The 11,828-nt window shown below is 29.2% G+C and overlaps 1 protein-coding gene across 2 annotated transcripts; it reads right to left on the bottom strand.

Annotated features, from left to right (window-relative positions):
- Nucleotides 1-3,801: 3,801 nt before the first annotated feature.
- LOC136084783 (uncharacterized) lies at nt 3,802-10,784 on the bottom strand. 2 transcript variants are annotated; one of them, XM_065805693.1, is made up of 8 exons: nt 10,564-10,784; nt 7,796-7,997; nt 7,508-7,601; nt 6,903-7,096; nt 6,159-6,293; nt 5,543-5,796; nt 5,163-5,322; nt 3,802-4,844 (listed from the first exon to the last, which is right to left on the bottom strand). In XM_065805693.1, exons 2-8 carry the CDS (start codon nt 7,989-7,991, stop codon nt 4,684-4,686), a joined length of 1,194 nt encoding a protein of 397 aa, XP_065661765.1. In that variant the 5' UTR covers nt 7,992-7,997; nt 10,564-10,784; the 3' UTR covers nt 3,802-4,683. The 2 variants fall into 2 exon arrangements, with proteins under 2 accessions (XP_065661765.1, XP_065661766.1); XM_065805694.1 differs by lacking the exon at nt 10,564-10,784 and having other exon boundaries at nt 4,756-4,844; nt 5,137-5,322.
- Between the last annotated feature and the right edge of the window lie 1,044 nt (nt 10,785-11,828).

Here is an 11,828-nt window from a genome sequence, read left to right as displayed (position 1 = left end):
ATTAGGTCTCGCCTAATATTGAAATTACTATTATTTATATTACAAAATATAGAGTAAAACATTGATATATTAACGCTAAGTTAAGCAAAAGAACTTTGATTTAAATAATAGTGACATGGTAGTTTTTAATAGTCTAATTTATACTTTGACAAAGTATAAATTAGACTATTAAAAACTACCATGTCACTATTATATAAATCAAAGTTCTTCTGCTTAACTTAGCGTTAACATATCAATGTTTTACTCTATATTTTGTAATATAAATAATAGTAATTTCAATATTAGGCGAGACCTAGTTTTAAAAGTTACCATACATGTTAAGTTTATAATTTCGACACAAAGTCTTTGTGTCGAAATTATAAACTTAAGTAAAAGTGTTTACTCAGCAATGAAAATTTTTACGTAAAACTATACAAAAGAAACGCCTATTTAAAAACTTCTACCCATTTATACATAAATCTTCAAACATATTTTCAACTGCTAAGTTTTAATTTATTATTTCTTAAATAAACGTCTTCTTTTTATAACAAAGGCGTTTCGTTTGGATATTTGTTACCGACCAACAAGATCACGGCACTACTGACGCAAATCTCAAAAGAATAATAATTTTTGATGGTAATAATGACGTCTTTAAACAAATAAGTTGCTTAGTTTAATTCGTTAATATTTTAAATCAAGACATTATTGCTTCACTTCAAGTTAATTATTATCACTAGTTTTATAAAAAAAATCTAAGAAAAGATAATAAATTGTAAGAAAAGGAGTAATAATATATAATAATTAGTGGAGTGGGATTATAAATTCAATAACGTATGTGCATATTTAAGACCAATTTCAGATTGATGATTAAATTTTATTTCTGTTATTTATAACCTATGGAATTTAACTAATTATAGCATATTAAATAAAACTTTTAGGTGGTTAAATCACTCTTAAATTTATGTCATAAGTTATGACACTGAATATGAAAAGTTCAAAGAAAATTTGAGACACTTTTTTTTAAATTTGGTTTGTTCAGTTTTTGTTTATTTTTACACCAATATTTAAACCAAATGTTTTCGATTTAAACAATCCGCTTCCTAATTAAGAGAGTTTTAATGTTTCATGATCACCACTTCAAAACTGTCACAATTTTTGATAAAACTTGAGTTATTTTGATGAACTTTGATAAAATACTTCTAACATCTTAATCAAACATTTAAAAATTTTTTTCACATAATTGACAAAAGTCCAAAAATATTTGTTTACATATAATTTTCCTTATTGCTCTAAATTTACACTTGTAGTAAAATGTAAGGATGTATTGTGGTTATGTATGAAAAGTTAGGTGTCATGTCATTAAAACATTTTAAAAATGAAAACAGCGCGTCACAAAATGATGTTATGGGAAAACTGTATACCATCGGAAATAATAACAATTTTTATAAAAATAACTTACATGCGTATATTTCCCCAAAAAACCAAAATACTTTCATTTGTTTATTTATTTATTTTCATTTTTCATATAGATAGTTAAACATATAAAAATAAATGTTGAGCAGTTGCGGATTGGCCCAGGGTGCTGGGGTGCGATCGCATCCTGGGCCTCTTTATAAAAAAGAGAGCCCCCCCCCCTCCTTAGCAGACTGTTAAACTTATAAGTCATTGTAGAGCCGTAGGAACAAAAATTATATTAGAGGGGGAGGGGGTAGTACTACCTCGAAATAGTTTTAAGGACCTTTTTTTTTGGCCATTTTTTCAGACAATTTTTTCAAAATTATTTATCTAAAAAGTTATTGGGGGAAGGGGGCGCAAATGTCCCTGTTGCCCACCCGGTTGCTACGGGCCTGCATTGTATCTGGTAATCAGATACATTGGCTTATAAATTATAAGTCTGCTAATTATGTTTATTCTCAGTAATTTCACGTAATAAAATGAACAAAATAATAATAACTAGTAATACTAATACTAATAACTAGTAATATTAGTATAATAACTAGTAATACTAATACTAATACTAATAACTAGTAATAATAATACTAATAACTAGTAATACTAATACTAGTAAAACTAATAATAATAGTAATAACTCATAATATTTTATTTTCAAGTTAACAATTTCTTTGATATAATTGCCACCGTGGGAGATTATGTTACCCAAAAACCAGTTATTTCAGAAACATTTTTAATTTTAGCACAATGATTTACAATGAAATACACTTTGTATAATTATTTATGTTAATTGTTTGTGGCTTTGAAACTTTATTTTGCAATAGCTAAATTAATATATTTTAATTGTATATTTTTTTTCTTAGAATGTACTGTTACGCAATTATAATTGTGAAATGTCACGCGTTGTATATATAAAAAGTTCCAAATTGTAAAACATATGATTTGTTTACATTGTTTACGTTTTTTAATAAATTATTTATAATAAAGTATTTATAATATCTAAATTATATAAACCTGGTTCACTGAAAAGAAAACAGAGAAAACATAAACTGTTATCTACTGCCGAACATGATTCCAAGCAGATTGAATTTCAAAATTAAAAATTATTATAAATTGGTTAAGATCAGCCATTAATCAATGCCTTCTCGCGTCTTTACTTCTGAAAAGTGCTGGAACAGACATGCTTCCTGACCATAAAACTGTAATAGATGCCTTGGCAGTTTTATCTCAAGTATTTCGGAAAATGTTAACATAACTGTTAATTATATTAACATAAATGTTAACATAACAATACATGTGTTTAATATATTACATATATGTATTAGTAATTTAAACTGTTTGATTTTTGTTTAACATTTACATACATAACATAACATTTACAACAAATTGTATTTTTTATAAATAAAATTTAACCAAAATTTAGCATAAATTTGTTAATTCCAGATGATAAAAAAAGTGAGGCCAGAATCCCTGCCAGCATTCTATATGGGACCTATATGGGTCCTTTATGGGCTTGTACATGGGCCCCATGCAAAAGTGTCCGCGGGGCGCAGATGGGCCTGATATGGGCTGCCCATATAGAGCCCATATGTTGTCCCCAAACACTTCGCACGGGTCCCAGATGGGCAACCCAAGTGGGGCCTATATAGTTTTTTGAAAACTTTGTACGAATTTAGGATAGCTTATATAGCATATTAAATATCAAAATTTTATAATTATTACATTAGATTGTGATAGTCATTAAGTTACAAGTTTATTTAACAAGATCACATTGCATATACGTATGTATACAGCTATAGCCACCATAGGAAAATAAGCATCATACCAGGTGATACATAATGCTTACAGGCAGAACAAGTCATTAAAGTTAGCTGCATGTTATAACAATATATATGCAGGTAATACAGTTGCAGAAATAAAACTTGTGTTGTACTGTTACATTTTGAAATAAAGCATTTATAGTGGGAAAACAGTAAATAATTTGACTAAATAGTTTTTTTATGCATTTACTTAACCAAGTTTGCTTCATATAAACATTATATTATAGCTAGATTATACAGAAGATCCAGAAATATGACATGTATCCTAAAAATAAAACTGGTTAATCACACAAGTACATAAAAAATTTTTGACCCTTTTAATTAAACACATATTTTAAAGTTTTTTATTACTCAATAATGGCATCGTGGATACTTCTCGATGACATTACAAAGTTACTGAAAGCAAGATAAAACTGTAATTATGTACAATGCAGCAAATACATCGAAGCACCATAAATAATGAAATAAGACTGCAAGTTTAATAGAAAGCATAATATTTGTTCACCAAATAGTAAACTCAAAAAACTCGAATGCATTTAGCACCACAATATACTAAATCAAGTTTGCATCATATATAACAATATATTACAGCTAGATTATGCATAAAATCCAGAAATATTACAACAAGTACTCTAAAAACAAAAGTTGTTACACAAGTACATAAAAAATGTTGTACTATTGACTTTGTTTATGAATTTACAGAATGAAACACATACCCTTATATATAATATTTTACAGCTCAATAATGGCATCGTGGATACTTCTCGATGACTTTATAAAGTTATTGAAAACATGATAAAACTATAATTATGTACAATGCAGCAAGTACATTGAAGCACCAAAAATTATGAAATAAGACTGTATATTTAAAGTAACAGTTCAGCCAATTTCAAGTTGATGTTATTTTATAGTGTTAGCTTTAATAAGCATTATTGGAAACTCATTTTTTGTTTATTAACTGCTCGTTAGTGAAAAAATGTATTTTTCTAACGTAAAATCTAATTAATATTCTGGTTTAATGATGTCACTAAACCAGAATATCAAGTATAGGACAGCGTAAATGCTTTGCTATGCAACATGCATTGGTCCATTTTCGTCTTTGCACGTGTTATTGACATCACGGCTTAGAATACTAGCTAGTGTTGTGCACTCGTTGGCTACAGATTTATTTATAATTTGCAATTTTCAACAAAGTAGTTCCTTAAAAATATAACTTTAGAAAAAACAAATAACAGATAATCAAAATAATTTTATAGCCACAATTCTAATAAAATGACACTCAACTTAAAATTGGCTGGACTGTCACTTTAATGCTCAATACAATTTGTATCTATTACTCGTAAAGAAAGCATAATAATTGTTCATAATGAACATTGAACAATAAAACAAAATAATAGTATATATCTGCATGTGCACGTAATAAGATCAAGTGCTAATCTGCATCAACACTATTTGTTTTCTTTTGTTTTTCTCTCTTATCTCTTTCTGTGCGACCACCGTCCCAGTCTCTGGCACCTCCCAACCATTTTCCCACTTGTTGTTCAACATCTTTTCGGTTACAGTCCCTTGTGCAAGCACTTTTCTTGATGGCTTCTAACATTAATAATAAAACAAATAATTAAAATGTAAACAGCAAAAATTAGTAATAAAATGAAAATATTACATTCATGTTCAACAACCAAATAATAAAAATAAATTATTATTTTTGTTATTTGGTTGTTGAACATGAATGTAATATTTTCATTTTATTATATGAATATTAACTTTGGCAATTATTATTTATTTAAAGTGTAAAATAAGTATTCAAATTCTGACATTTAACTGATATTCTAATTCAATAAGAAAGCTAAAGAATGTAACATCAGTTAGAAGCAAGTATAACAACATTGATGTATCAAAACCCCAACTCACTGTAAATGACGGTGAAAATTTCTGATGTGCTGAACGATCTTTTGCCTTTAGTTCCCTGCATGTTAAACAAGATAGCCAAGTTTTTTACCATGAGGAATTTCATAATCCTTTTTGTTGTTTCCCAAATATCACGCCCACCCAAATCACTCAAATAGCCAATCTATGCACAATATGAAATATATTGCGCAATATTTTTTATGTAAAAAACACAAACAAATTTTTAATTATAAACAAAATCTACATAACTAGCGATAACTGTAAAACATCCTTTCAATACATTGGATGGACAAATTTTAATATTAACTATATTCAGAATTGATTTAATGCAAAAAATTTCAAGCATTCTTTTTATAATATTTAAAAAAAATTTCTTAACTTACTAATGCATTAGCAAAATCATTATTTTTCAGCCGTTCTTCTATTTCTCGAAAGTTATCCATTGATTGCATTGGAAAGACTACATCATCGGGAAGCTCTGTCTTATCTGCACTCTTGTTGTAATGTTGCAGCAATATATGCAGCATGTTGGTCTGAATGCGTTGAGTCTCCTGAATTTCCTTTTGAGTTTGCTTCATCTCCTCCATTGACATTAAAATTCCTAATATTAAGGAGTCAGTAGTTGCCGATTTTGCTGCTATATTTGAAAAAAAAGCATAATAGTAATGAATTCGTAAATTTTGTCTTACATATAGATACACTGCTAAATGGAAAAACAAAACAAAAATTTAAATGCTAACATTGAACAATGTTCTGACGCTTCTGGGTCAGTATATTCTTTTGGTGCCCCGCCGGTGTAGTTTGGTTTGATAGTAGTGGTAATGTTTGGTCTGCATGAACTATTCTTCACAATACATCACCAGAAGCTGTTCATAAACAATAATATTATATAATCAAAACTATGCATCTCAACATTAAAGTTGTATGCCATAACAATTACTTTTTTAGGCATTAGTAAAAATAAAATGTAATCGAAATGTAATCGTAAAATAAACATACACTTAACATGTTCACTTTGCTGCGATAAAACTGATTCCTCTGATTCAGTTTGTTTATTTGCATTTTCTGAAACTGTGTCTCCTACTTCAGTTCGTTCATTTGCATTCTCTGAATGTGTGTCCATTGCAATGCATCCTAAAGAATATACTAACTTTTACTAACAATATAACTAATTAACTAATGCATATAACAGCTGTTATCAAATTGTAAACAATAATTTCATAAATGGTAACACGCTTAAAGAGGTAGTCTAGAAAATTTTAAATTTCAGTGAAGTAAAACTATTTAAGTGTTAGATTAATGTAATGTAATTTAACACAGAAATAATTATTTCTTTTAGTGTCATCACCAGACCAGATCGATAATAATCATTTCAAAGTTTGGTTATAAATATTACCTTTTGGATGACCTTGAATTAAAAAGTAGTCGTTAAAAAAGCCATTATCTTGTTTTCATATTACATCTTTTTTGCTTATTCAATAATCTGTGTGTGTGTATATATATATATATATATATATATATATATATATATATATATATATATATATATATATATATATAAATATATATATATATATATATATATAGTATAATTAAATTATAAATGTCTGGATTAGCCATTCAAAATTACAAATTATGCCAAGGTAAAATGTTACATCAACATATTAATTAATATTCCGTAACTTCAACAATGCAGAATTTATGTACACTCTTGTTATGAGAAATTTAATTAACAAAACTGACCTTGAGAGGTTAGGTGGGGCTGCACGGATAATTCAGCAGCAGAGATTGTCTTACTAAATTCAGTGGGGGGTGCTGGAGGTAAATATTCAGTTTGCCGGTCAGATAATTTATGACATTTCTTCTGTTTTTTTGATGTCATTTTTGAACTTGTATCACTATCACTGTTAGTATCATCTGCCGGTGCAATAATTTTTCTAAAAAGTACAAAGTGTTTGTGAAAAAATGAGACGGTACAGAAACTTGATACAAAGCTAGTCTAGTGATCAAATTAATTTGGTTAACAAACCTTTTGCCTTGTCAGTTATTTTATAATAGCTCTAATATTTAATTTATACGACACTTGAAACATGCCGACGGTCTCGATACCATGCGAATTGCCATATATATAATTACATTAACCTTTACCACTGGCCTATGGTAGTAACATGTTTGTAGGTATTATACTATACAGCACATAAGAAATAAACTTTAAAAAAGTAAATCAATTTAGTTTAGACTTTATCATTGTTTGCTCTGTAATATATTACTTCAATTAGTTAAATTGTAAATTTTATGTGAAATACATCACAAGATTTCTTTTATATAATATGAATGCAGAAATGTACCTTTTACGTCTTTTATCATCTTCTTCTCGATCTGTCTGCAAATCAGACGAATATTCAGCTACTTTGCATTTTTCCACCGCTCTCTGATACGTAACTAAAATTATTGTAAAGTATACCATGCATGTGTTTCATTTCTATAAAATTTTATATTTATATTATTATATAATTAATTTAACTGCAATTTATAAATAAGTACAAAAAATTTGTATCACTTCGAAAAATTATTCTGTATTACACATTTCCTTAATAAACTATATATACAATATTACTACATTCAGTTATGTAAACCTGCTTTTCCAAGTGTTCTAATTTTGTACTTATTCCAATTCTTATTGGGATTAGCACTGGTCTGCACTAACTTCGAAACCTTATGTTTTGCCTCAGTGTCAAGCCAGAAACACTCATCTTCTTCTGCAGAAGTAAACCATTCTACTGGAATGATGTCTACTGTTCCGTAAGTTATGAATTCAACAACTGCAAACATTTCCTACTAAAAAAGTTTAGTTCAATTCACACAGCTGTACCAATTATGTTGTTGCAAAGTTTATTAATTAATAAAAATTTTCTTAATATTAAAAACTATTAATTGCTGTGCAACAATGGTACTGAAATATTGTCATCTTCAAATGGCAATAAAATATGTTTTTGGTTCAAATCCTTTATAGATATATAACTTAGTTTCTTTGATAATCTTCTCACTTTATAAATTCCTAAAATTGATGACAACAAAGGATATATAAAAAAGGGGACAGCTTCCAAAAAGTTTTCATATACAATTACTGTATCATAATTTGATGACTTCAATATATTTCGCACAAGAACAATGTCTTCATGAATTTTAAAACAATTATTTCCAGGTGAAACCGTAATAAACAAACTAGCTCCTCTATATTGGCCATACTGTTCGTTAAGTATTTCGTGGAAGATTTTCAGGCAATGGACCTAAGTAGTGCTGATGTAAATGTTTACAAATTTTCTTGTTTTCTTTAATTTTACAACATCTTTCTTTTTCAGCACATCGACGAAGCATTTGGCTAATAGGATTTTGTGGGCGTCTAACCAGTTTTTTCAATTGCCCTAAATAATTTTCAAAAGGAAATGCTGCCACATTATCCAAGCTGCCATACTTCCTACAGTCATTTACTACATGAATAATTGAATGTACATTATATACAAGTTCATGCGACCCATATATAATTTCAAAGTTTTTCACAAAAGTTATTAGCAGGTTTTCTACATTATCACAAAACTTATTACACAACTTTGGATTAAGTAAAAATGTCATAGACACGCTTAACAGTAAGAAATTACGATAAACATTATCAGAAACCAACTTAAATAAAATAGTAGGTCCAGTATATAATAAAAATTGGCGCAACTCTGTTGCCTTCCATTGTTGGTACTCATACAGTGATCTTGGACGTCTCGCAAACTCTTTAGGAAAGTATTTTTTAAGTGATATAAGTTTTTCAGATATTTTATTAACTGTGTTAGCAGACAATCTATTTTTTAAATCGCCCTTGATCCATAAAGATATGATCCGCCTAACTATTCCCAAGCATACAAGGTGCATGTAATCAAGAGGACATTGTGTAACAAGTCCTACAGGCAATTCAGTTAACGGTGAAAGTGCGATATGGTGATCTTCATCTTTTTGCATGATAAAGTCCACATCAGTACGTAGTGTTGAATTTGTATCGGGAAACGTCATTCTATATTTCAAATGGAGCCCTTCTTGTATACAGCGTTCACAGCCATTGTAACCGCAATGTCCTTTTATACATTTAATAAAAGCTCTAGCTGGGGCGTCACAAATTATTGCATTTATAAATATGTTATATCGTTTTCCACGGTATTCTAAACCTTCCAACAGAGACTTCATTTCTAAAATAAAATCATTTAAACATTCCTCTACTGATGTTGGCTTTGTCTTGCCTGTATAAAGTCCAATAATAAAAACTTGTTTTTTAGATAATTCATTTACATATCCGAGTATTGGCCAAAGTTGCGTATTTGAACTTTGAAAGAGTGGAATGCCGTCAACATTTATATTTAAAGATAAAGTGCAGAAATGTCTGATAATGTCGATTCATTTAATTGCGATAATGCACTCAATAAGGCAGTTTTTACTCCAACATAATAGTATGATCCACCAGCTCTGGCGATGATATTAGAAACCTTCTTAGGTGTTTCCATCAAAGTGCGTTCATCTTTAGGAACATTTAAACCTGCCAACCATAGAATGTGCAATAGAGCTGTTACTGCAGTAGTAGAAATATTATGTGTAACTACCCACGTAGCTAGCTGATCACGAATATCACATTTACAAACATTCTCTTCATCATCGCTACTGCCTACGAACTTGTCAGAACATTCACTGAAATTTGATTTATTGTTGCTATAGTTTCCATCAGTAAGATCATACGTACTTGCTTCACTGTTATTATCTATCTTTTTGGAATTTTCATCAATTTCATTTTCATCCAATATGCAAGAACGTATTTCTACATCTCCACTGGTCATTATATTATTAACTGATTCATAACACAGACCTAAGTCATTGTTAATGTCGGGCTCTTCATTACGTTCATTCACACTCTTTAGCAACTCATCCACTGCCCTTCTCACTCGCCTTCTTTTTGTTCTTTGACAACATTCAAAATTTTTGGCCATATTCTATAAATATTTAACTTAGATAATAAAAAATTTATCGCAGTAAAATGTGAATTCACAAATAAAATATATTATTAAAAATTTATGACAACATAACCAACATATTTTATGATCGATGGCATCTCGGAAAATTGTTGAAAGCTTAAATTGAAATTATTTAAAGATACCAGATAATTAACTTAATGCATTATATTACTAACCACTAACCAATAAATTAAAGCCTAATAATTACATCAGCACAAGTACTAGTAAGTTATTTTCTGCCCTTTTATCGTAAAATAATATATTATACAAGCAATGACGTTTAAAACAAATTGATCAGTTTCTTATAAAACATATGTATAGTAAATATACTATTTTCAAAACAAAACATTAGTACTTACTAAATGTTCGCTGTTTTTTTCAAAATAATTTGATAATTAATATTTCACTGTAACTATAGCGTTGCAAATTGGCGCAATTAACAAATTCCCGATGCATAATATACAAATTCATAATCTAGCTGCCTTGGATGAACTGAACACTCGAAATTAAAACAAGTTTTAAATGCTATTTTATTATATTCCAATCAAAATAAATGACGGAATACGAAAATTATATAATAATAATAGTAAATAATGAGTTTCGTAATTTTAATAATTTGCCCAAATTCGGGACCCATATAAAATCGTATGACAAGCCCACATCAAGCCCATGCCCGGATGCCCACGCAATCTCGGGATACAACCCATCTGGGCATGCTGGCCGGGATGATAAAGAAACATATAGATAATATAGAATAATATGAAAGAGATAAAAAAAATTAAGATTACATCAGGCGGTAGATGATAGACCCTTTAGACCCACAAGGATCCTAGGCCTCTTAAGTTCACCCCTGGTTGAAAATAATTCTAGACACCCGGTCCACCCCTGGTTAAAAACTTAAGATGAAAGCCTGAGTTCTGATTTGTATAGGTATGCAAACTATTAATTATATTTGTTTAGAAGCGTAAAGTTGTTGTGTTAATAATAGAAATATTTTATATAGCGCAAGCCATTGTGAGATTGATATCACACCCTAGTGGAAATATTTCTTAAGAAAAAAAAAGTGCACCAGAAACGGATTACATTTTCGAAACCACCGTACTTTGTTCTGCTATGACCTAGATTTTGAAAATACTCTGTCGACGTCTTTCAAAAAAAAAAATTTTTTCGTGTTCAAAATAGGTAATTTCCAGATATTGTGCAAACTTTATTTTTTGTAATATTGATACTGGTATCAAATAAGAATGTTTTACAATAAATTACAATGATCGGAGCCCGGGAACAATATTTACCTGAAAAATCAGGACCCACTGTCCAAAATGTGGAAACAAGAGAAAAAAAAATTTTCTTTGCAGTATCTTAAAATAGATCAAAAATCATCGGGAAAATTAATTTATTTTTAAAAATTTCTTATCGTTCATAAATGGCGACAAAGGAAAGTTTGAAACCCCCTCTATTTGAGGGGGTTGTCAACTTTACAAGGTCATAACTTTAGAACGTTGAAATAGTTTTTTACAAAATGAGAATTTTAATCGAGTTCATAATGGTAGCTTTTTTTTTTAAGTGCTCTTATTTCCCCCTTCCTTAACACTCGTAAGTGCTCTTATTTCTCCCTTCCTTAACA

This window comes from Hydra vulgaris, chromosome 09 (assembly GCF_038396675.1).
Source record: "Hydra vulgaris chromosome 09, alternate assembly HydraT2T_AEP".
Taxonomy (NCBI): domain Eukaryota; kingdom Metazoa; phylum Cnidaria; class Hydrozoa; order Anthoathecata; family Hydridae; genus Hydra; species Hydra vulgaris.
The sequence above is the reverse complement of the archived record's forward strand: the minus strand, read 5'-3'. Positions and strand labels throughout refer to the sequence as shown.

What these genes read in the sequence shown, in the direction of transcription:
- LOC136084783 (XM_065805693.1), bottom strand. Translation starts at nt 7,991, where the DNA reads ATGTTTGCAGTTGTTGAATTCATAACTTACGGAACAGTAGACATCATT. An exon ending in GCAAAGTGAACATGTTAAGT is followed by an intron (nt 5,797 to 6,158) that starts GTATGTTTATTT and finishes TTTCAAATATAG; the next exon opens with CAGCAAAATCGGCAACTACT. An exon ending in AATTTTCACCGTCATTTACA is followed by an intron (nt 4,845 to 5,162) that starts GTGAGTTGGGGT and finishes TATTAATGTTAG; the next exon opens with AAGCCATCAAGAAAAGTGCT.